The sequence below is a fragment of the Cherax quadricarinatus genome, chromosome 39, assembly GCF_038502225.1.
Source record: "Cherax quadricarinatus isolate ZL_2023a chromosome 39, ASM3850222v1, whole genome shotgun sequence".
Taxonomy (NCBI): Eukaryota; Metazoa; Arthropoda; class Malacostraca; order Decapoda; family Parastacidae; genus Cherax; species Cherax quadricarinatus.
This window is the reverse complement of record NC_091330.1, coordinates 16,931,512-16,958,385: the sequence shown is the minus strand read 5'-3', so window position 1 is coordinate 16,958,385 and position 26,874 is coordinate 16,931,512. Positions and strand designations below refer to the sequence as shown.

Sequence of the window (26,874 nt, the reverse complement as noted above, 5' to 3'; positions counted from 1 at the left end):
CTGTAGCACCATCAGCTGCTGCTGCTGTACCACCGTCAGCTGCTGCTGCTGCTGTAGTACTGTCTGCTGCTGCTGCTGCTATAGTACCATCTGCTGCTGCTGTAGCACTGTCAGCTGCTGCTGTAGCACTGTCAGCTGCTGCTGTAGCACTGTCAGCTGCTGCTGCTGCTGCACTGTCAGCTGCTGCTGCTGCTGTAGCACTGTCTGCTGCTGCTGCTGTAGCACCGTCAGCTGCTGCTGCTGCTGTAGCACCGTCAGCTGCTGCTGCTGCTGTAGTACCGTCTGCTGCTGCTGTAGCACCGTCTGCTGCTGCTGTAGCATCGTCTGCTGCTGCTGTAGCATCGTCTGCTGCTGCTGTAGCACTGTCAGCTGCTGCTGCTGCTGCTGCTGCTGCTGCTGCTGCTGCTGCTGCTGCTGTAGCACCATTGTTGGTGTGGCTTATTGAGAATACCAAGAAACAATTAACCCCAGAGGGTTAGCCACCTAGGATAACCCAAAAAAGTCAGTGTCATCGAAGACTGTCTAACTTATTTCCATTGGGGTCCTTAATCTTGTCTCCCAGGATGCAACCCACACCAGTTGACTAACACCCAGGTGAACAGGGAAAAATGCCTGGAACTAATGCTCATATTGGTGAATTTAAAGCCAGCAAAGGTTGGTTTGAGAGATTTAAGAATCGTAGTGGCATACACAGTGTGATAAGGCCTGTTCTAGAAGAAAATGCCAAACAGGACCTACAGTACTCAGGAGGAAAAGGCACTCCCAGGACACAGTGTCTCATCAGTCATTGCTGCATCTTCAATAAAGGTAAGTGTCATCAAAATGGTATACAATACCGACAGGTTGGTAGGTAAGACACATAGGCAACAGTTAGGCAACTTTATTCTGAAACGTTTCGCCTACACAGTAGGCTTCTTCAGTCGAATACAGAAAGTAGGCAGGAACAGTAGAGATGTGAAGACGATGTAATCAGTCCATCACCCTTGAAGTCGTAGAATTTGAGGTTGTCAGTCCCTCGGCCTGGAGAAGTTCAGTTCCATAGTCAGGAACTATCTGAAGATCAAGCGACAGTGCGGAGACTTAAATACTGTCGGAAGGAGAGGTGCAGAGTAGTAGTAGTAGTAGTAGTGAGAATGTAGCCACTGAGAGGTCAGGTCCCTCTCAGATCCAACAGTTCTCACTTGGAAGGGTTGTCTAAGGCGTTTTCTGTACCAAGAGGCCATGTGTTGCAGTGTCTGTCAAGATGAACATCAAAATGGTATACAATACCGACAGGTTGGTAGGTAAGACACATAGGCAGCAGTTAGGCAACTTTATTCCGAAACGTTTCGCCTACACAGTAGGCTTCTTCAGTCGAATACAGAAAGTAGGCAGGAACAGTAGAGATGTGAAGACGATGTAATCAGTCCATCACCCTACTGTTCCTGCCTACTTTCTGTATTCAACTGAAGAAGCCTACTGTGTAGGCGAAACGTTTCGGAATAAAGTTGCCTAACTGTTGCCTATGTGTCTTACCTACCAACCTGTCGGTATTGTATACCATTTTGATGTTCATCTTGACAGACACTGCAACACATGGCCTCTTGGTACAGAAAACGCCTTAGACAACCCTTCCAAGTGAGAACTGTTGGATCTGAGAGGGACATGACCTCTCAGTGGCCTCTCACTACTACTACTACTACTACTACTACTACTACTACTCTGCACCTCTCCTTCCGACAGTATTTAAGTCTCCGCACTGTCGCTTGATCTTCAGATAGTTCCTGACTATGGAACTGAACTTCTCCAGGCCGAGGGACTGACAACCTCAAATTCTACGACTTCAAGGGTGATGGACTGATTACATCGTCTTCACATCTCTACTGTTCCTGCCTACTTTCTGTATTTGACTGAAGAAGCCTACTGTGTAGGCGAAACGTTTCGGAATAAAGTTGCCTAACTGTTGCCTATGTGTCTTACTTACCAAAGGTAAGTGTCATTTATTCTTCATTTAGTAGAGTAGTACATGCACAATATATATTGTGCATGTACTACTCTACTATTGTGCATGTATCCTTCTCTTTGTGTGTAGGAAAATGTATATTTCATGTGGTAAAATTTTTTTTTTTCATACTTTTGGGTGTCTTGCACTGATTAATTTGATTTCCATTATTTCTTATGGGGAAAATTCATTCGCATAACAATAATTTCGCATAACAATGAGCTCTCAGGAACGGATTAATATCGTTATGCGGGGGTCCACTGTATTAGTTAGAGGGCTGAAGAGGGGTTGTTGAGGTGGTTTGGTCATTTAGAGAAAATGGATCAAAGTAGAATGACATGGAGAGCATTTAAATCTGAAGGGGAAGGAAGGCGGGGTAGGGGTCGTCCTCGAAAAGGTTGGAAGGAAGGGGTAAGGAAGGTTTTGTGGGCGAGGGGCTTGGACTTCCAGCAGGCGTGTGCGAGCGTGTTTGATAGGAGTGAATGCAGACGAATGGTATTTGGGACCTGACGATCTGTTGGAGTGTGAGCAGGGTAATATTTAGTGAAGGGATTCAGGGAAACCGGTTATTTTTATATAGCCAGACTTGAGTCGTGGAAATGGGAAGTACAATGCCTGTACTCTAAAGGAGGGGTTCGGGATATTGACAGTTTGGAGGGATGTGTTGTGTATCTTTATACGTATGTGCTTCTAAACTGTTGTGTTCTGAGCACCTCTGCAAAAACAGTGATTGTGTGTGAGTGAGGTGAAAGAGTTGAATGATGATGAAAGTATTTTCTTTTTGGGGATTTTCTTCCTTTTTGGGTCACCCTGCCTCGGTGGGAGATGGTCGACTTCTTAAAAAAAAAAAAATTATTTATTAGGCGGCAGCAGCATTGTGCATTTATCAGCAGCTTTGTTGTACTGTACACTGGATGGTAGTGTTCTTGTACTGTACACTACTCAGCATCACTTTTGTACACTGTGCAGCAGTGCTGTTATACACTAGATCAATTATTGTGCTGTACAAAGGATTGTATCATTGTTTTACTGTAAACTAGACTGAAGATTGCATTGTTAATTAAAATTATGCTATATACAATAGCTAGTTAACTTCCATATTACCATTTTAATGTACAGTATATCATTTCTAATGATATTCACATATTTACAGAGTAAAGGCATCGATACCCTAAAGAAGGAAGAGGAGAATGACTTTGAGGTTAGGAAAAGAAAACGCAAGCTGCAGGGAGCAGAGGATGACGATTTTATAAATGATGGTGACGAGTACGACAATGCCCCAAGGAAGGCTATGTCTTCCAGTCAGAAGGTTGTTAATGTTAATCTTACTAACTACAAAAGTGACAAATATAATAACTTCAAGTATGATGGAGATAAGGAGAAGAAAAAATCTAGAGAAGATAATGAGAAGAAGCTCAAAAAACAGAGAGAGAAGACTAAAGCAGTACCACCTCCCATGAGTTTTGAGGAACTTCTTAGAGTTGCTCAAAAGAAACAATCGGAGCCTCTTCCTGATGTAAAGGAGGAAAAGAAGGAGAAAGATAAAGATAAGCCGAAAGATGTAGGTCGGCCTCTAACAGCTAAAGAAAAGGAGGAACTGGAGGATGAGAAGAGACGAAAGTTGAAAAGATTGGGAAAGTTGCCTCAAGATAAAATAGAAATGGAGAAGCTAAAAGAGAAGGAAGAAAAAGGTGATGCAGAAAATTTACAAAAAATGAGAAAAAATGGTGAAAAGAACAACAAAAAACAAGAAAATAGCAGTAAATTACAACAAGCTCTTGAAAAACCCAAACCTGAACCCAAAGTCAATGACAGATCTAAGTATTTTGCAGTTCCAGTTCAAAAGCCACGTGATATACCTCAAATAAAAGAAACCAAACCTGCACAGAATTTCAAGCCTCCGGCTCCTAAAATTCAAACCTCTAATAATAAAGATTTTATTCCAAAAGAGACAAAGCCCTTGAAGCCTAAAGTTGTGCCTCCTAGGGACCTGCCATCTCGAGATGTGCCTCCTAAAGAGATGAAGCCATCAAAATTACAAAAGATTCCTCCAAAGAGCAAAGTGAGAGACGTTCCACCGCCAAGTGCTCCTAAGCGTCCTACATACAATCCTACTCCCAAAATGCGTATTGAGAGTGATTCAGAAGAGTATGATTCTGAAATGGATGATTTCATTGATGATGGAGATCAAGAAGTAGACTTCTCAAGTGAAATCAGAAGAATGTTTGGCTATGATAGAAGAAAATATCAGTGAGTGTTGTACTTCTTCATGGTATCATTCACCATTCATTCAGCTGCCATCTTTCCACAAGTGTACTAACCATAATTCAGATTACCCTCCAACTGCAACATCTCCACCCCTCCTTCAGAACACAGGCACTGCCCTTCCCACCTCCATTACTCGAGTCCAGCTAACTGATTTTCTTGAATCCCTCCATAAATGTTACTTTGCTCACACTTAAGCATGTTCATAAAAAACCTTTCGTCTTCATTCACACCTATCTAGCATGTTCACAAGCCTGCTGGATCTCGTGCGCCTAAAACTTGAAACCTTCTTTACTCCTTCCCTCCGCTTATTCCTGGGATGACTGCTACCTCTCCTACATTCCACCCCAGATTTATACACCCTCTTCATCTTGTTCCTCTCCATCCGTTGTACATGCCCAGATCATTTCAAGAACCCCCTCCTCAACCATGCTCACCTGCCTGCCTGCTTACAGAATTATCCCTTGGTCATTCTTAACCCTTTGAGGGTCGACAGGCCCTCTCCGAGACTCGTTCTCAGGGTCGGCCAAATTTAAAAAAAATAATAATAATTTTTTCTTATGAAAAGATAGAGAATCTTTTCCCGATCATAATGACACCAAAAATATGAAATTTGATGGAAAACTTACGGAATTATGCTCTTGCGAAGTTAGTGGTCTCGGCGATGTTTACGGATCGGCGATTTTGCCCACTTTGAGCCCCATTTTCGGCCAGTTCCACTGTACTAGTCGACAAAAAACATGAATATTTCGCTAGAACTCCATTTTTTCTATTGAATGAGTGCAAGAAACCACCCATTTACCAATTTCAACTATCCAGTACAGTGGTCAGAATTTAGCAATTTTGCCAATTTCACACAAATTTCAAAAGATGCCAATTTCCGAATAGGGTCAAGAACAAACAAGAAATACATTCCTGGCACTAAAATAACATTTCCTCTGTTCATTAGTCACGTCTCAAGGCCCCTCTTACATTCTTTTGCTTTCCACTTTGAATTTTTATTCTCACAAAAAATAGAAGATTTACTGTTATGCAGACTACTGCATTAGTGTAAAAAATGGTATGAATCATATTGGCGCACTTGCAAAAGAATATTAGACTCACCAGTTGACGTGTATTGGATGCTTGGCATGATTTGTTTACTTTTGAACTTTGGTAAAAATCGAACATTTCTGCTACTTTGAGCTCAATTTCAAGGTACTTTTCATTGTAAAACCAGTCAAAATCATCTCAATTTCTATGATATGCCTTCCATTCTATAAAATGAGACCAAGAAAACTAGAATACAACAATAAATACCATACAAAAATACAGTGCAAAATCGCTGTTTTATTCCAAAAAAACGGTCAAAGTTTTTTTTTTTCTCATTATGCACTGTGTGCTGCAGGATCTTTTTATACTGTGCACACTGACCACATAGACCCATTCTTTCATATGGAGGCCTACCAGCTTTCTCCCACTAGATTTGAGGGCGCTAGAATTTAGGCGTACTAGTACGTCAAAAACCCTGGGTTGTAAGCCGTACTAGTACGTCCGAAACCCTCAAAGGGTTAAACATTTCTTTAATCTTAGCAATGTTTATCCTGTTTTTTACAAACAATATTCCTGCTTGTTTTGCATCCTATGAATTTTTTTTTAGTTAGGTAGCTAATAAAAGTTTTGAAATCCATTTTCTTGAAGGGTAAAATCATTGTTTAACAGGATTTGTTAGATTTTTCATTTTTTCAAGCATTTTAGCTGATTTATATTACAGCATGTGCATTCACCTTTTGCAGGGATGATGATGATGACTGTGATGACATGGAAGCATCTTTCTCTCAGGTGCAAAAAGAAGAAAGAATATCAGCTAAAATTGGGCTGAAAGAAGATCTTGAAGACATACAACGGGAAGAGGAAGAGAAGAAGCGGAAGATGATGCGAATGAAGCAGTTAAAAAAGATTAGAAGATGAGGTTAACAAAGTTGTTTTCATTTAAATATTGTACATAAACTACAAGGTAAATACACTGAATCTGCTACCTGCTATTTAAATACATAGACCTGGCTCTCTTTCATGAATTATTTCCTGCACTAATTTTCTTTGGGTTTTAATGACTGCTTTAGTTAATTCACCTTTAAACTTTTTAACCTAACGAGAAATGTAAAATGTCTAGAAATTAAGTATTTTGGAATCAAACTTGTTTACACGTGAATTTTCTTTGTTTTATTCATTAGCAGTATTGAACGAATTACTTCACCTTTACAAACAGTGGCCAAATTCATGTGGAAGGTACTGGAGTGGTTTGTATTACTTATACATCAGATAACCATTATACCAGCAAAGTACTGTCAAAAGGGTTTTACATGTTAGACAGGTCTCTGATGCAGGACCTGACAAAAGGCTTATAATGACTACCTGTGCAAAATTTTGAATGTTACATCAAAACAGCTCTGAGTGCCTCTAACATTAGGGTCAGATTTAGCTTAAAAGGCTTGTTCAGTTGGTATAAAAGCTACTGAAAGAAGCCATTCTTTGCATCGAAAGATTGAAAGAGTCTTCTGACTATGTACCAGCCTCTCCTGGTATGCAGTAGCAATATTCTAAGTGCTCAGTGTTAAAATAAATTAACCTGTTCCTTGAATGTTACATCCACTTGGAAAAATGAAGCTCCTGTTTATCTCTTTTTGTAATAATTTGTTCTTGTTTTAAATATATTAAACAATGTTTTTTGCTAATTTTATAAAAAATCCAGAAATCTTACTGTCTTCCTTCCTGTAGACCAGAATCCTCCCTTCAGTCCTTGCTGCGGTACCATCATCTTCAATCCTAAATCTTAGATAAATCTCTTCACACTCCAGAAAAATAATGCTGAGGCCATATTAAATAATGACAAATTTGCTTTGGCATTTGTAACCTTGGTTGACATAAGTATAATCTTCCATATATTGCAAGATCAGGTTTACATTTTCTCCATGAAAACTGTCTCGCAAAACAATGCTCAGGTGAAGGTACAGGCTGAGTGATACTCCTTTCAAGGTTTCTGGTAAAATTTGGAGAATAGATCACATGCCCTGTGCATGGACATCTGCTTGTAGGAAATCCTGCTGCTCTGTGTGCAGCTACACTAATTAACAACATATACATTTAACATTTTCTTTCAATAATAATCTTTGTAACTTGCACACTTGAAGGGAGAGAGAGGGAGGGGGTTACCTTTATTCTAGTGAAGAGCTCCTGGTCCAAGAAATTGGAAATACCCTTCTTGTTCCTTGGATCAAGCCTGATTACCTCATATTCTCCAGGTGCTATGTAACCACTATTTATTTGCCAAGTTCCCATGTACGTAAAAAATAAATGTTCAGTTTGCACTAGTATCAGAATGTTTCTGCAGGTCAGAAAATTGACAGGGATTGAGAATACTTTTTTGCAGGTTGTATTATGTGAAGCATGAGTTGTGAATGTTGCAGCGAGGAGGTTGTGATGTATCCGAGGGCAGTGTATGGTGTAAATATTTTGCAGAGAATTTATAGTTTGGAGATTAGGAGATATGGGTTACAATTGGTATTATCCAGATGGCTGAGGGTTTGTTGAGGTGGTTTGGTCATTTAGAAAAGATGGAGCAAAATAGGATGATTTGGAGGGTGTATAAATCTGTAATATTTAGTGAAAGGATTCAGGGAAACCGGTTATTTTATATAACCGGACTTGAGTCCTGGAAATGGGAAGTACAATGCCTGCACTCTAAAGGAGGGGTTTGGGATATTGGCAGTTTGGAGAGATATACGTATTGTATATTTTTATACGTATATACTTTTAAACTGTTGTATTCTGGGCACCTCTGCAAAAACAGTGATTATGGGTAAGTGAGGTGAAAGTGTTGAATGATGATGAAAGTATTTTCTTTTTGGGGATTTTCTTTCTTTTTGGGTCACCCTGCCTCTGTTGGGAGATGGCTAACTTGTTGACCAAAAAAAAAAAAAAAAATCTGTAGTGGAGGGGAGGAGGGGTAGGGGTCATCCTGGGAAAGGATGGCAGGAGGGGGTAAAAGAGATTTTGTGTGCAAGGGGCTTGGACATACAGGAGGCATGTGTGAACATGCTAGATAGGAGTGAATGGAGACGAATGGTTTTTGGGACCTGACGAGCTGTTGGAGTTTGAGCAGGGTAATATTTTGTGAAGGGATTCAAGGAAACCGGTTAACCTGAGTTGTCCTGGAGGTGGGAAGTACAATGCCTGCACTTTAAAGGAGGGGTTTGGGATATTGGCTATCGTAATTGGGCACCTCTGCAAAGATTGATTATGTATGAATAATGGGGAAAGTGTTTCTTTTTTGGGGGCCACCCTCTTCGGTATGAGATGGCTGACGTGTTAAAAAAAAAAATACGTAGTGGAGAGAAAGTGAGATAGGGATCACTCCAGGAAAGGTTGGCAAGAGGGGGTAAAGGAGGTTTTATATGTGAGGGGCTTGTACATCCAGCAGGCGTGTGTGAGCGTGTTAAATACAAGTGAATGGAGGCAAGTGCTTTTTATGACTTGATATGCTGTTGGAGTGTGTACGAGTTAATGTTTCTGAAGGGATTCAGGGAAGCCTGTTAGCCAGATTTGAATCCTGAAGGTAGAAAATACGGTACCTGCTCTCTGAAGGACGTATAGGATATTTGCAGTTTGGAGGAACATCTGAACCAGTATTGGTATGCCTCTGGCAAGACAGTGATGTTGAAAGTGTTTATTTTTGGGTGACCGTACTTTGGTGGGAGATGGCTGATGTGTTAAAAAAGAAATTTTAATATAATAGAATTAAAACTTCTTTTCATTTTAAATTTTTTTTTTATTATCACACTGGCTCATTCCCACCAAGGCAGGGTGGCCCGAAAAAGAAAAACTTTCACCATCATTTACTCCATCGCTGTCTTGCCAGAAGGGTGCTTTACACTACAGTTTTTAAACTGCAACATTAAGACCCCTCCTTCAGAGTGCAGGCACTGTACTTTCCATCTCCAGGACTCAAGTCCAGCCTGCTGGTTTCCCTGAATCCCTTCATAAATGTTACTTTGCTCACACTCCAACAGCACGTCAAGTATTAAAAACCATTTGTCTCCATTCACTCCTATCAAACTCGCTCACGCATGCCTGCTGGAAGTCCAAGCCCCTCACACACAAAACCTCCTTTACCCCCTCCCTCCAACCTTTCCTAGGCCGACCCCTACCCCGCCTTCCTTCCACTACAGACTGATACACTCTTGAAGTCACTCTGTTTCACTCCATTCTCTCTACATGTCCGAACCACCTCAACAACCCTTCCTCAGCCCTCTGGACAACAGTTTTGGTAATCCCGCACCTCCTCCTAACTTCCAAACTACGAATTCTCTGCATTATATTCACACCACACATCTCCACTGCCTCCAGCCTTCTCCTCGCTGCAACATTCATCACCCATGCTTCACACCCATATAAGAGCGTTGGTAAAACTATACTCTCGTACATTCCCCTCTTTGCCTCCAAGGACAAAGTTCTTTGTCTCCACAGACTCCTAAGTGCACCACTCACCCTTTTCCCCTCATCAATTCTATGATTCACCTCATCTTTCATAGACCCATCCGCTGACACGTCCACTCCCAAATATCTGAATACATTCACCTCCTCCATACTCTCTCCCTCCAATCTGATATCCAATCTTTCATCACCTAATCTTTTTGTTATCCTCATAACCTAACTCTTTCCTGTATTCACTTTTAATTTTCTTCTTTTGCACACCCTACCAAATTCATCCACCAATCTCTGCAACTTCTCTTCAGAATCTCCCAAGAGCACAGTGTCATCAGCAAAGAGCAACTGTGACAACTTCCACTTTGTGTGATTATCTTTTAACTCCACGCCTCTTGCCAAGACCCTCGCATTTACTTCTCTTACAACCCCATCTATAAATATATTAAACAACCACGGTGACATCACACATCCTTGTCTAAGGCCTACTTTTACTGGGAAATAATTTCCCTCTTTCCTACATACTCTAACTTGAGCCTCACTATCCTCGTAAAAACTCTTCACTGCTTTCAGTAACCTACCTCCTACACCATACACCTGCAACATCTGCCACATTGCCCCCCTATCCACCCTGTCATACGCCTTTTCCAAATCCATAAATGCCACAAAGACCTCTTTAGCCTTATCTAAATACTGTTCACTTATATGTTTCACTGTAAACACCTGGTCCACACACCCCCTACCTTTCCTAAAGCCTCCTTGTTCATCTGCTATCCTATTCTCCGTCTTACTCTTAATTCTTTCAATAATAACTCTACCATACACTTTACCAGGTATACTCAACAGACTTATCCCCCTATAATTTTTGCACTCTCTTTTGTCCCCTTTGCCTTTATACAAAGGAACTATGCATGCTCTCTGCCAATCCCTAGGTACCTTACCCTCTTCCATACATTTATTAAATAATTGCACCAACCACACCAAAACTATATCCCCACCTGCTTTTAACATTTCTATCTTTATCCCATCAATCCCGGCTGCCTTACCCCCTTTCATTTTACCTACTGCCTCACGAACTTCCCCCACACTCACAACTGGCTCTTCCTCACTCCTACAAGATGTTATTCCTCCTTGCCCTATACACGAAATCACAGCTTCCCTATCTTCATCAACATTTAACAATTCCTCAAAATATTCCCTCCATCTTCCCAATACCTCTAACTCTCCATTTAATAACTCTCCTCTCCTATTTTTAACTGACAAATCCATTTGTTCTCTAGGCTTCCTTAACTTGTTAATCTCACTCCAAAACTTTTTCTTATTTTCAACAAAATTTGTTGATAACATCTCACCCACTCTCTCATTTGCTCTCTTTTTACATTGCTTCACCACTCTCTTAACCTCTCTCTTTTTCTCCATATATTCTTCCCTCCTTGCATCACTTCTACTTTGTAAAAACTTCTCATATGCTAACTTTTTCTCCCTTACTACTCTCTTTACATCATCATTCCACCAATCGCTCCTCTTCAATCCCGCACCCACTTTCCTGTAACCACAAACTTCTGCTGAACACTCTAACACTACATTTTTAAACCTACTCCATACCTCTTCGACCTCATTGCCTATGCTCTCATTAGCCCATCTATCCTCCAATAGCTGTTTATATCTTACCCTAACTGCCTCCTCTTTTAGTTTATAAACCTTCACCTCTCTCTTCCCTGATGCTTCTATTCTCCTTGTATCCCATCTACCTTTTACTCTCAGTGTAGCTACAACTAGAAAGGGATCTGATATATCTGTGGCCCCTCTATAAACATGTACATCCTGAAGTCTACTCAACAGTCTTTTATCTACCAATACATAATCCAACAAACTACTGTCATATCGCCCTACATCATATCTTGTATACTTATTTATCCTCTTTTTCTTAAAATATGTATTACCTATAACTAAACCCCTTTCTATTCAAAGTTCAATCAAAGGGCTTCCATTATCATTTACACCTGGCACCCCAAACTTACCTACCACACCCTCTCTAAAAGTTTCTCCTACTTTAGCATTCAGGTCCCCTACCACAATTACTCTATCACTTGGTTCAAAGGCTCCTATACATTCACTTAACATCTCCCAAAATCTCTCTCTCTCCTCTGCATTCCTCTCTTCTCCAGGTGCATACACGCTTATTATGACCCACTTTTCGCATCCAACCTTTACTTTAATCCACATAATTCTTGAATTTACACATTCATATTCTCTCTTCTCCTTCCATAACTGATCCTTCAACATTACTGCTACCCCTTCCTTTGCTCTAACTCTCTCAGATACTCCAGATTTAATACCATTTATTTCCCCCCACCAAAACTCCCCTAATCCCTTCAGCTTTGTTTCACTTAGGGCCAGGACATCCAACTTCTTTTCATTCATAACATCAGCAATCATATGTTTCTTGTCATCCGCACTACATCCACGCACATTCAAGCATCCCAGTTTTATAAAGTTTTTCTTTTTCTCTTTTTTAGTAAATGTCTACAGGAGAAGGGGTTACTAACCCATTGCTCCCGGCATTTTAGTCGCCTCATACGACACGCATGGCTTACGGAGGAAAGATTCTTTTCCACTTCCCCATGGACAATAGAAGAAATAAAGAAGAACAAGAGCTATTTAGAAAAAGGAGAAAAACATAGATGTAAGTATATATATATGCATGTGCATGTCTGTGAAGTGTGACCAAAGTGTAAGTAGGAGTAGCAAGATATCCCTGTTATCTAGCGTGTTTATGAGACAGAAAAAGACACCAGCAATCCTACCATCATGCAAAACAGTTACAGGTTTCTGTTTCACAGTCATCTGGCAGGACGGTAGTACTTCCCTGGGTGGTTGCTGTCTATAATATAATATAATAGTGAAATCTATAAAGGTGTGCTGTGTATACTGTAAGTTGGGTACCTATTGCTTTTCCTTTTATATCCATGGGGAAGTGGAATAAGAATCTTTCCTCTGTAAGCCATGCGTGTTGTAAATGTCAACTAAAATGCTGGGAACAATGGGCTAGTTACCCCTTTTTTCCATATAGCCTACTAAAAAGAAAAAGAAGTAACCCGTCAAAGTGGGATGTTTGAATGTGCGTGAATGTTGTGTGAATGATAAGAAAGAGATGATTGTGGATGTTATGAATGAGAAGAAGCTGGATGTCCTGGCTTAAAGTGAAACAAAACTGAAGGGGGTGGGAGAGTTTCAGTGGAGAGAAATAAATGGGATTAGGTCTGGGGGTTTCAAATAGTTAGAGCTAAAGTAGCAATAACATTGAAGGATAAGTTATGGCAAGAAAAGAGGGAATATAAATGTATTAATTCAAGGATTATGTGGCATAAAATAAGGGTTGGATGTGAAAAGTAGGTTATAGTAAGCGTTTATGCACCTGGAGAAGAGAGAAGTGTAGAGGAGAGAGAGCGAGAGATTTTGGGAAATGTTGAGCGAGTGTGTGGGGAGTTTTGAACCAAGTGAGAGAGTACTTGTGGGGGGGGATTTCAATGCTAAAGTTGGTAAAATGTTGTGGAGGGAGTAGTAGGTAAATTTGGGGTGCCAGGGGTAAATGAAAATGGGGAATCTTAAATTAAGCTATGTGTAGAAAGAGGTTTGGTAATAAGTAATACATGTTTTATGAAAAGGAGGATAAATAAGTATACAAGGTATGATATGGCACGTAATGAAAGTAGTTTGTTAGATTATGTATTGATGGATAAAAGGCTGATGGGTAGGCTTCAGGATGTACATGTTTATAGAGGGGGCAATGGATATACTGGATCATTATTTAGTTGTAGCTACAGGTAGAGTAAGAGGTAGATGGGGCAAAAGGAAAATGGCAACAGCAAGTAAGAGAGAGGTGAAAGTGTATAAACGAAGGGAGGAGGAAGTTAGGGCGAGATATAAGCAACTATTGGCAGAAAGGTGGGCTAGTGCAAGTATTAGTAGTGGGGGGGTGGGGGGCAGTTGAAGAGGGTTGAAATAGTTTTAAAAATGCAGTATTAGAATGTGGGGCAGAAGTTTATGGTTATAGGAGGGTGGTTGCAGGAGGAAAGAGGAGTGATTGGCGGAATGATGAGGTAAAGGGTGTGATAAAAGAGAAAAAGGTAGCTTATGAGAGGTTTTTACAAAGCAGAAGTGTTAAAAGAAGAGCAAAGCATATGGAGAGTAAAAGAAAGGTGAAGAGAGTGGTAGGAGAGTGCAAAAAGGAGAGCAGATGATAGTTGGAGAGGCACTGTCAAGAAATTTTGATGAAAATAAGAAAAAATTTTGGAGTTAAATAAACAAGTTAAGAAAGCTTAGGGAATGAATGGATTTGTCATTTATAAACAGAACAGGGGAATTAGTATATGGGGAGCTGGAGGTATTGGGTAGATGGTTGGAATACTATTTTGAGGAACTTTGAAATGTCGATGACGAAAGGGAGGTGGTAACTTCATGCACTGACCAGGAAAGTATAACATCTTTTAGGAGTTAAGAAGAGCAGGATGTGAGTGTGGGGGAGGTGCATGAGGCATTATGTAGAATGGAAGGGAGTAAAGCAGCTGGGACTGAAGGGATCATGACAAATGTTAAAAAAAAGGGGGGGGGGGTGGAATATATATAGTGTTGGAGTGGTTGGTATTTTTGTTTAATAAATGTATGAAAGATGGGGAAGGTACCTAGGGATTGGCAGAGAGCATGTATAGTTCCTTTATATAAGGGGAAAGGAACACAAGAGATTGTACAAATTATAAGGGAATAAGTTGACTGAGTATTTATTTATTTATTTTGTCTTTGCAAACGGTACATTGAGATTTTATATTTACAATAGTGGGTTGCAATACAAAGAGAGCCTCTATTATGCCTAGGCATTATGGGCCAACTTAACATTATTGGCTTACAGACTACTTAACACTAAGGATTATGTCATAGTTGTACAGTAGGATAGTAATTATTTCATAGTTGAACAGCAGATTATTAATTATAAGTGAATTAAATCTGTACAAGACAAAGGACATATTCATATAGTCTAAAATGCTTTTTGTGAAAACAATGGTTCAATTATATTACTGTCAACAATGGATAAAAGGTTCAAAGTGATTGTTGAAGTTATGATGTGGGAGTACATAGGTGAGTATGTGTGTACTGAATATTTAGGGTGATTCAGTGGCTTTTGAGAAGTCTTAAATTGATTTTCAGACTGGGTTACTTTAATATCTGGTAATGAATTCCATATTTTAGGGCCCTTTATGTGCACAGAGTTTTTACACAGTGTGATATGGACACGAGGTATATCAAAAATATTAGCAGTTTGGAGGGATATGTTGTGTATCTTTATACGTATATACTTCTAAACTGTTGTGTTCTGAGCACCTCCGCAAAAACAGTGATTATGTGTGAGGTGAAAGTGTTGAATGATGATGAAAGTATTTTCTTTTTTGGGATTTTCTTTCTTTTTGGGTCACCCTGCCTTGGTGGGAGACGGCCGACTTGTTGAAAAAAAAAAAAAGTATATCAAAAAGAGATCAATCTCTTGTGTTGTGGTCATGTGTCGTGTTTAAGTTGGTGAGGAGAAGTTTGAGTGGAGAGTTTATATTTGCATGTATTGTTCTGTGTATATAGTAGACACATGAATAAGTATGGATGTTTTTAATGGTGAGCAGATTCAGACTTTTAAAAATTGGTGGTGTATGCTGGCAGGAGTGGGAATTCATTATCATTCTTACTGTTGCCTTTTGCTGGGTTATGAGGGGTTTTAGGTGATTGGATGTTGTTGATCCCCATGCACAAATTCCATATGTAAGATAAGGGTATATGAGCATATGGTACAATGCCAGGAGAGCTGATTGTGGAACGTAGTACCTTATCTTTGATAGTATGCCTACAGTCTTGGAGATTTTCTTGGTGATTTGTTGTATGTGTGTCCAGAACTTAAGGCTACTGTCAAGGTGGATACCTAAGAATTTTCCCTCTGTGAGTCTTGTGACTGATGATCCATTTAGCGTTATGTTAATCGGATCATTTGCAGCTGTGTTTCCAAACTGAATGAAATGGGTTTTATCAGTATTCAGGGTAAGTTTATTAGTCATCATCCAGGCAGATATTTTCTGCAATTCGGCATTGACTCTGTTTGCTAGTATGACTATGTTTGGGTGGGAAAAGACATATGTAGTGTCATCTCCAAATAATATGGGTTTGATTAGCTGTGATGCATTCTGTAGATCATTGATGTAGATGAGAAAGAGGAGTGGTCCAAGGATGCTTCCTTGTGGGACTCCTACTGTGATTGGTTGGGTGGAAGAGTTTGCATCATTTGCATACACATATTGAGTTCTGTTACTAAGGTATGATTTTAGATAGTTGAGGGAGTGGCCACTGATACCATAGTGCATTAATTTGGAGTACAGTAGTTCATGGTCGACTGTATCAAAAGCTTTACGTAAATCAGTGAAAATGCCCAGCGGGACTTCTTTCTTTTCGAGTGCAGTATATTTTTTTTTTTTTATCACTGGCTGATTCCCACCAAGGCAGGGTGGCCCGAAAAAGAAAAACTTTCACCATCATTCACTCCATCACTGCCTTGCCAGAAGGGTGCTTTACACTTCAGTTTTTAAACTGCAACATTAACACCCCTCCTTCAGAGTGCAGGCACTGTACTTCCCATCTCCAGGACTCAAGTCCGGCCTGCCGGTTTCCCTGAACCCCTTCATAAATGTTACTTTGCTCACACTCCAACAGCATGTCAAGTATTAAAAACCATTTGTCTCCAGTCACTCCTATCAAACACGCTCACGCATGCCTGCTGGAAGTCCAAGCCCCTCGCACACAAAACCTCCTTTACCCCCTCCCTCCAACCTTTCCTAGGCCGACCCCTACCCTGCCTTCCTTCCACTACAGACTGATACACTCTTGAAGTTATTCTGTTTCGCTCCATTCTCTCCACATGTCCGAACCACCCCAACAACCCTTCCTCAGCCCTCTGGACAACAGTTTTGGTAATCCCGCACTTCCTCCTAACTTCCAAACTACGAATTCTTTGCATTATATTCACACCACACATTGCTCTCAGACATGACATCTCCACTGCCTCCAGCCTTCTCCTCGCTGCAACATTCATCACCCATGCTTCACACCCATATAAGAGCGTTGGTAAAACTATACTCTCATACATTCCTCTCTTTGCCTCCAAGGACAAAGTTCTTTGTCTCCACAGACTCCTAAGTGCACCACTCACCCTTTTCCCCTCATCAATTCTATGATTCACCTCATCTTTCATAGACCCATCCGCTGACACGTCCACTCCCAAATATCTGAATACATTCACCTCCTCCATACTCTCTCCCTCCAATCTGATATCCAATCTTTCATCACTTAATCTTTTTGTTATCCTCATAACCTTACTCTTTCCTGTATTCACTTTCAATTTTCTTCTTTTGCACACCCTACCAAATTCATCCACCAATCTCTGCAACTTCTCTTCAGAATCTCCCAAGAGCACAGTGTCATCAGCAAAGAGCAACTGTGACAACTCCCACTTTATGTGTGATTCTTTATCTTTTAACTCCACGCCTCTTGCCAAGACCCTCGCATTTACTTCTCTTACAACCCCATCTATAAATATATTATATTAAACAACCACGGTGACATCACACATCCTTGTCTAAGGCCTACTTTTACTGGGAAATAATTTCCCTCTTTCCTACATACTCTAACTTGAGCCTCACTATCCTCGTAAAAACTCTTCACTGCTTTCAGTAACCTACCTCCTACACCATACACCTGCAACATCTGCCACATTGCCCCCCTATCCACCCTGTCATACGCCTTTTCCAAATCCATAAATGCCACAAAGACCTCTTTAGCCTTATCTAAATACTGTTCATTTATATGTTTCACTGTAAACACCTGGTCCACACACCCCCTACCTTTCCTAAAGCCTCCTTGTTCATCTGCTATCCTATTCTCCGTCTTACTCTTAATTCTTTCAATAATAACTCTACCATACACTTTACCAGGTATACTCAACAGACTTATCCCCCTATAATTTTTGCACTCTCTTTTGTCCCCTTTGCCTTTATACAAAGGAACTATGCATGCTCTCTGCCAATCCCTAGGTACCTTACCCTCTTCCATACATTTATTAAATAATTGCACCAACCACACCAAAACTATATCCCCACCTGCTTTTAACATTTCTTTCTTTATCCCATCAATCCCGGCTGCCTTACCCCCTTTCATTTTACCTACTGCCTCACGAACTTCCCCCACACTCACAACTGGCTCTTCCTCACTCCTACAAGATGTTATTCCTCCTTGCCCTATACACGAAATCACAGCTTCCCTATCTTCATCAACATTTAACAATTCCTCAAAATATTCCCTCCATCTTCCCAATACCTCTAACTCTCCATTTAATAACTCTCCTCTCCTATTTTTAACTGACAAATCCATTTGTTCTCTAGGCTTCCTTAACTTGTTAATCTCACTCCAAAACTTTTTCTTATTTTCAACAAAATTTGTTGATAACATCTCACCCACTCTCTCATTTGCTCTCTTTTTACATTGCTTCACCACTCTCTTAACCTCTCTCTTTTTCTCCATATATTCTTCCCTCCTTGCATCACTTCTACTTTGTAAAAACTTCTCATATGCTAACTTTTTCTCCCTTACTACTCTCTTTACATCATCATTCCACCAATCGCTCCTCTTCCCTCCCGCACCCACTTTCCTGTAACCACAAACTTCTGCTGAACACTCTAACACTACATTTTTAAACCTACTCCATACCTCTTCGACCTCATTGCCTATGCTCTCATTAGCCCATCTATCCTCCAATAGCTGTTTATATCTTACCCTAACTGCCTCCTCTTTTAGTTTATAAACCTTCACCTCTCTCTTCCCTGATGCTTCTATTCTCCTTGTATCCCATCTACCTTTTACTCTCAGTGTAGCTACAACTAGAAAGGGATCTGATATATCTGTGGCCCCTCTATAAACATGTACATCCTGAAGCCTACTCAACAGTCTTTTATCTACCAATACATAATCCAACAAACTACCTCCTACACCATACACCTGCAACATCTGCCACATTGCCCCCCTATCCACCCTGTCATACGCCTTTTCCAAATCCATAAATGCCACAAAGACCTCTTTAGCCTTATCTAAATACTGTTCACTTATATGCGGTATATATGTATATATTAGTTCTAGCATGTGTATGATAGCATCATTCGTGGTTTTTATTATTCCTGAATCCAAACTGACAAGGGTTTAATACGTTGTGTGAGACGAGGTAGGAATAGATCCGTCTATGAATTAATTTTTCAAAGATTTTAGAGAGCAGTGATCAGTTAGATATTGGTCTGTAGTTATTCAAGTCAGCTTGGTCACCTCCTTTGTTGATCGGAGTGACCCTCGCTATTTTGAGGATTGTTGGGAAGGTAGCTGATTCAATGGATTTGTTAAAGAGCATTGCAGTAATTGGTGACAATACTTGAGAAGCTTTTTTGTACATAAAAGCAAGCAAGCTGTTTGTCTCCTGCATTGTTTTTAAGGGAGTTTATGATAAGCATAACTTCTTTGGGTTTGGTTGGAGCTGCGAATAGCATATTTGGGCAGGTATCTATGAGGTAGTCTGATGGACAGGTGTTTACGCTTGGTATTTTGTTCACTAGATTTTTACCTATGGTGAAGAAGAAAACATTGAGTCTGTTTGCTGTTTCAGTAGGTGTGAGTAGGGGTTCATCTGATTTCGTTAGTTTGATTTTGTTTTTGGATAACTTTTTATTACAAGAATTTCAGATAGTTTTCCAGGTTTTTTCCATATCGCCTTTGATGTTATGTAGTCTATTTTCATAATACAATTTTTTAGATCTTCTTATCAGGCTGGTAAGTGCTGACGAGTAACGTCTAGACTGTTCTCTAGGTATTTGGCCCATTCTGTACTGTTTTTCATATTTGTGCTTTGTGTTAATGGATTTGAGGATGCGTGGTGTTAGCCGGGGATTATTAAGTCTCTTTGCTGTGATCTGTTCAGTTTTTTGGGGCAATGTTTGTTATAGAGGCTTTGGTTTTTTTTAGAAAATCATTTATACATTCATTCATATCTGTATGTTTCGAACTCATTTTGCCAATCGATGTTATTCATAGCTGCTATGAATATGGTTAGAAGTGATCAAGGTCCCAGGACCGAAACGTTTTCTAATAAATATGTTATAGTGTTTGCTTACGTGTCTTTCTAAACCACCATATGGGAATCTTTATTTAGGAAACGTATCGCCACACAGTGGCTTCATCAGTCCAAAACAAAGCAGAAAGGTGCAAGAAGAGGAAGAGATTGAGATAATCAGTCCCTCAGCCTGGAGTCGATGTGTTCAGTCCATCAAGATTGATAAGTTTAGATTTAGAAAGGACATAGGAAAGTATTGGTTTGAAAATAGGGTAGTTGATGAGTGGAACAGTCTACCTAGTTGGGTGATTGAGGCTAGGACTTTGGGTAGTTTCAAATTTAGGTTGGATAAGTACATGAGTGGGAGGGGTTGGATTTGAGTGGGACTTTCACATCAGAGCTTATTTCTTGGGTAGCATTGAAAATTGGGTTGGGCAAATGTTTTGTTAGTGGGATGAATTGTAAAGGACCTGCCTAGTATGGGCCAACAGGCCTCCTGCAGTGTTCCTCCTTTCTTATGTTCTTATAAAGCTGTTAACTGCTGTCTCGTTATGTAGTCTAAAGGTTACTTTAGTAATGTCTTGTGGCAGTTTGCCCAGATTAGTTATGAGAAAGGTTGGGTAGTGGTCTGTAGTGTTGTCTGTGATTATGCCTGATTTTAAAGGGGATATGGTGTTTGTCCAGATGTGGTCAATAGACCACTTTCAGGGTTTCGGCCGTACTAGTACGGCTTACGACCCAGGGTTTTTGACGTACTAGTACGCCTAAATTCTAGCGCCCTCAAATCTAGTGAGAGAAAGCTGGTAGGCCTACATATGAAAGAATGGGTCTATGTGGTCAGTGTGCGCGGTATAAAAAAAATCCCGTAGCACACAGTGCGTAGTGAGAAAAAAAAACTTTGACCGTGTTTTTGGATTAAAACAGCGACTTTGCACTGTATTTTCGTATGGTATTTATTGTTGTATTCTAGTTTTCCTGGTCTTGTTTTATAGAATGGAAGACATATTATAGAAATTGAGATGATTTTGACTGGTTTTACAAAGAAAACTACCTTGAAATTGCGCTCAAAGTAGCAGAAATGTTCGGTTTTTACCAAAGTTCAAAAGTAAACAAATCATGCTATGTGTCCAATGCACGTCAACTGGTGAGTCTAATATTTTTTCACAAGTGCGCTGATAATATTTATACCATTTCTACACCAATGCAGTAGTCTGCATAACAGTAAATCTTCTGTTTTTTTGTGAGAATAAAAATTCAAAGTGGAAAGCAAAAGAATGTAAGAGGGGCATGGGGACGTGACTAATGAACAGAAGAAATGTTATTTTAGTGCCAGGAATGTCTTTCTTGTTTATTCTGGACCCTATTTGGAAATTGGCATCTTTTGAAATTTGTTTGAAATTGGCAAAATTGCTAAATTCTGACCACTGTATTGGATAGTTGAAATCAGTAAATAGGTGGTTTCTTGTACTCCTTCGATAGAAAAAATGGAGTTCTAGCGAAATAGTTATGATTTTTGTCGACAAGTACACTGGAATTGGCCGAAAATAGGGCTCAAAGTGGGCAACGTCGCCGATGCATAAACATCGTCAAGACCGCTAACTTCACGAGAGCATAATTCCATAAGTTTTCCATCAAATTTCATACTTTTGGTGTCTTTATGATCGGGAAAAGATTCTCTATCTTTTCATAAGAAAAAATAATTTTTTTTTTAAATTTGGCCAACCCTGAGAACAAGTCTCTGAGAGGGCCTGTCGACCCTGAAAGGGTTAAGGAGATGCTTGTCTTAGTGATTCTTGTAAGTTTAGATATTGTTGGCAGCAACAGACAGTTACTCATTGTGTTTGTGAATTAGGTTACTTGTGGGTCCTGGTTGTGTAGTATGTTTGTGTTGAAATCTCCTGTTAGTAGTAGGTGGTCTTTATTCATGTGTGTATCAGTAATCATGTTTCCTAATTTTTCACTAAAGTGGAAAATGTTTGTGGTACTCTTTTTTTTTTACAAGTCGGCCATCTCCCACCAAGGCAGGGTGACCCAAAAAAAGAAAGAAAATCCCCAGAAAGAAAATACTTTCATCATCATTCAACACTTTCACCTCACTCACACATAATTACTGTTTTTGCAGAGGTGCTCAGAATACAACACCTTAGAAGCATATACATATAAAGATACACAACATATCCCTCCAAACTGCTAATATCCCGAACCCCTCCTTTAGAGTGCAGGCATTGTACTTCCCATTTCCAGGACTCAAGTCCGGCTATATAAAAATAACCGGTTTCCCTGAATCCCTTCACTAAATATTACCGTGCTCACACTCCAACAGATCTTCAGGTCCCAAATACCATTCGTCTCTATTCACTCCTATCGAACACGCTCACGCACGCTTGCTAGAAGTCCAAGCCCCTCGCCCACAAAACCTCCTTTACCCCCTCCCTCCAACCCTTTCGAGGACAACCCCTACCCCGCCTTATTTCCCCTACAAATTTATACGCTCTCCATGTCATTCTACTTTGATCCATTCTCTCTAAATGACCAAACCACCTCAACAACCCCTCTTCAGCCCTCTGACTAATACTTTTATTAACTCCATACCTTCTCCTAATTTCCACACTCCGAATTTTTTGCATAATATTTACACCACACATTGCCCTTAGACAGGACATCTCCACTGCCTCCAACCGCCTCCTCGCTGCTGCATTCACAACCCAAGCTTCACACCCATAAAAGAGTGTTGGTACTATTATACTTTCATACATTCCCTTCTTTGCCTCCATAATAACGTTTTTTGTCTCCACATATACCTCAACGCACCACTCGCCTTTTTTCCCTCATCAATTCTGTGATTAACCTCATCCTTCATAAATCCATCCACCGACACGTCAACTCCCAAGTATCTGAAAACATTCACTTCTTCCATACTCCTCCTCCCCAATTTGATATCCAATTTTTCTTTATCTAAATCATTTGATACCCTCATCACCTTACTCTTTTCTATGTTCACTTTCAACTTTCTACCTTTACACACACTCCCAAACTCATCCACTAACCTTCGCAATTTTTCTTTAGAATCTCCCATGAGCACAGTATCATCAGCAAAAAGCAACGGTGTCAATTCCCATTTTGAATTTGATTCCCCAAAATTTAATCCCACCCCTCTCCCAAACACCCTAGCATTTACTTCTTTTACAACCCCATCTATAACTATATTAAACAACCATGGTGACATTACACATCCCTGTCTAAGACCTACTTTTACTGGGAAGTAGTCTCCCTCTCTTCTACACACCCTTACCTGAGCCTCACTATCCTCATAAAAACTCTTTACAGGATTTAGTAACTTACCACCTATTCCATATACAGTGGACCCCCGCATAACGATTACCTCCGAATGCGACCAATTATGTAAGTGTATTTATGTAAGTGTGTTTGTATGTGTATGTTTGGGGGTCTGAAATGGACTAATCTACTTCACAATATTCCTTATGGGAACAAATTCGGTCAGTACTGGCACCTGAACATACTTCTGGAGTGAAAAAATATCGTTAACCGGGGGTCCACTGTACTTGCAACATCTGCCACATTGCTCCCCTATCCACTCTCTCATATGCCTTTTCTAAATCCATAAATGCAATAAAAACTTCCCTATCTTTATCTAAATACTGTTCACATATATGCCTCAATGTAAACACTTGATCTACACATCCCCTACCCACTCTGAAACTTCTTTGCTCATCCGCAATCCTACATTCTGTCTTACCTCTAATTCTTTCAATTATAACCCTACCGTACACTTTTCCTGGTAGACTCAGTAAGCTTATTCCTCTATAATTTTAACAATCTCTTTTGTCCTCCTTTCCTTTATATAAAGGGACTATGCATGCTCTCTGCCAATCCCTAGGTACCTTCCCCTCTTTCATACATTTATTAAACAAAAATACCAACCACTCCAACACTATATCCCCCCCTGCTTTCAACATTTGTCATGATCCCGTCAGTTCCAGCTGCTTTGCCCCCTTTCATTCTACGTAATGCATCACGCACCTTCCCCACACTCACATCCTGCTGTTCTTCACTCCTAAAAGATGGTATACTTCCCTAGCCAGTGCATGAAATTACTGCTTCCCTTTCTTTGTTGACATTTAAAAGTTCCTCAAAATATTCTCGCCATCTACCCAAAACCTCCATCTCCCCATCTACTAACTCCCTTACTCTGTTTTTAACTGACAAATCCATTCATTCTCGAGGCTTTCTTAACTTGTTTAACTCGCTCAAAAATTTTTTCTTATTTTCGTTAAAATTTCTTGACAGTGCCTCTCCTACTCTATCATCTGCTCTCCTTTTGCACTCTCTCACCACTCTCTTCACCTTTCTTTTACTCCATGTACTCTACTCTTCTTATAACACTTCTGCTTTGTGAACACCTCTCATAAGCTAACTTTTTCTCTTTTATTACACCCTTTACTTCATCATTCCACCAATCACTCCTCATTCCTCCTGCACCCACTCTCCTATAACCACAAACTTCTGCCCCACATTCTAATACTGCATTTTTAAAACTATTCCAACCCTCTTCATCCCCTCCACTACTCATATTTGGCACTCTGTATATGTTTATAACTGAGGGGTTTTTGCTGGTCTTTTGATTTAAATTTGGCTATGATATTTTCTCCATGTTCATCCCTTGTGCAAGATTTATTGATGCATTCAAGTTGATTTGAGTAGTATATAGCTGTTCCTGCCCCTTGCTGGTCTGTTCAACAGTTGTGTATGGCCATGTAGCCAGGAATGGTATAGACATCTGTAATATCAGGCTTAAGCCAGGTTTCTGTGAGTGTGATGATTGATATTTTGGAATGAAGGGAATTGAGTAATGCTGTGAGGTCATCATAATGTTTGCTCAAGGATCTGATATTGTAGTTAAAGATGGTTATGTTATTGTTTGCACTGAGTAATGTCTTCGCTTGATGTGCTGTATAGTAATTACAGTTGCTGTTTGATTCATGTATTTCATTTAGTAAAAAGTTTACATCAGGATCTATGCCTGTAATCATAGAATAAGAGTAATTTTACAAATTAGATTTTCTGAGTAAAATAATATAAGAGTTATATTGATTCTACAACTACACTTATGAATAAGACTGTAATTATTCTTAAACTTGTAAAAATTTAAAAGAAAAAGGGATTATTACAGTACAGATAATTCAGTTATGCACTTAAGCATCTAATAGCATCGTAATTATTTTAACAAATGTGAGTTTATGAACTATGGTAGATATTTACAGCTAGAATAAAGGAGCTAGTGAATATAATAATAAAAGAATGTAGTAGTAGGTTGGTAGACAGCAACCACCCAGGGAGGTACTACCATCCTGCCAAGTGAGTGTTAAACGAAAGCCTGTGATTGTTTTACATGATGGTAGGATTGCTGATGTCTTTTGTCTGTCTCATAAATATGCAAGATTACAGGCATGTCTTGCTACTTCTACTTACACTTAGGTCACACTACACATACATGTACACATTTATTTATACACACTCATCTGAGTTTTATTTGATTTTATCTTAATAGTTCTTGGTCTTCTTAATTTTCCTTTTATATCCATGGGGAAGTGGAATAAGAATCTTTCCTCCGTAAGCCATGCGTGTTGTAAAAGTCAACTAAAATGCCGGGAACAATGGGCTAGTAACCCCTTTTCCCGTAAAGATTACTAAAACGAATAAGAAGAAAATTGTCAAAGTGGGAAGTCTGAATGTGCGTGGATGTTGTGCAGATGATAAGAAAGAGATGATTGTGGATGTTATGAATGAGAAGAAGCTGGATGTCCTGGCTTTAAGTGAAACAAAGCTGAAGGGGGTGGGAGAGTTTCAGTGGAGAGGAATAAATGGGATTAGGTCAGGGGTTTCAAATAGAGTTAGAGCTAAAGAAGGAGTACCAATAATGTTGAAGGATAAGCTATGGCAGGAAAAGAGGGACTATAAATGTATTAATTCAAGGATTATGTGGAGTAAAATAAAGATTGGATGTGAAAAGTGGGTTATAATAAGCGTGTATGCACCTGGAGAAGAGAGAAGTGTAGAGGAGAGAGAGAGAGATTTTGGGAAATGTTGAGTGAATGCATGGGGAGTTTTGAATCAAGTGTGAGAGTAATGGTGGTTGGGGATTTCAATGCTAAAGTGGGTAAAAATGTTATGGAGGGAGTAGTAGGTAAATTTGGGGTGCCAGGGGTAAATGTAAATGGGGAGCCTTTAATTGAGCTATGTGTAGAAAGAAATTTGGTAATAAGTAATACATATTTTATGAAAAAGAGGATAAATAAATATACAAGGTATGATGTAGCACGTAATGAAAGTAGTTTATTAGATTATGTATTGGTGGATAAAAGGTTGATGGGGGGGCTCCAGGATGTACATGTTTATAGAGGGGCAACTGATATATCGGATCATTATTTAGTTGTAGCTACAGTTAGAGTAAGAGGTAGATGGGAAAAGAGGAAGGTGGCAACAACAAGTAAGAGGGAGGTGAAAGTGTATAAACTAAGGGAGGAGGAAGTTTGGGTGAGATATAAGCGACTATTGGCAGAAAGGTGGGCTAGTGCAAAGATGAGTAGTGGGGGGGTTGAAGAGGGTTGGAATAGGTTTAAAAATGCAGTATTAGAATGTGGGGCAGAAGTTTGTGGTTATAGGAGGGTGGGAGCAGGAGGAAAGAGGAGTGATTGGTGGAATGATGAAGTAAAGGGTGTGATAAAAGAGAAAAAGGTAGCTTATGAGAGGTTTTTACAAAGCAGAAGTGTTATAAGAAGAGCAGAGTATATGGAGAGTAAAAGAAAGGTGAAGAGAGTGGTGAGAGAGTGCAAAAGGAGAGCAGATGATAGAGTGGGAGAGGCACTGTCAAGAAATTTTAATGAAAATAAGAAAAAATTTTGGAGTGAGTTAAACAAGTTAAGAAAGCCTAGGGAAAATATGGATTTGTCAGTTAAAAACAGAGTAG

General features: G+C 39.8%; 1 protein-coding gene across 1 annotated transcript in view; it reads left to right on the top strand.

Annotated features, from left to right (window-relative positions):
• LOC128686195 (protein SPT2 homolog) overlaps positions 1-26,874 on the top strand; it is an 80,545-nt gene that overhangs the window by 45,715 nt on the left and 7,956 nt on the right. The window contains exons 6-7 of the mRNA XM_053773014.2: positions 3,135-4,231; positions 6,022-6,242. Coding sequence (XP_053628989.1) covers positions 3,135-4,231; positions 6,022-6,196 — 1,272 coding nt within the window. The 3' untranslated portion in view covers positions 6,197-6,242. The remainder of the gene's footprint in view (positions 1-3,134; positions 4,232-6,021; positions 6,243-26,874) is intronic.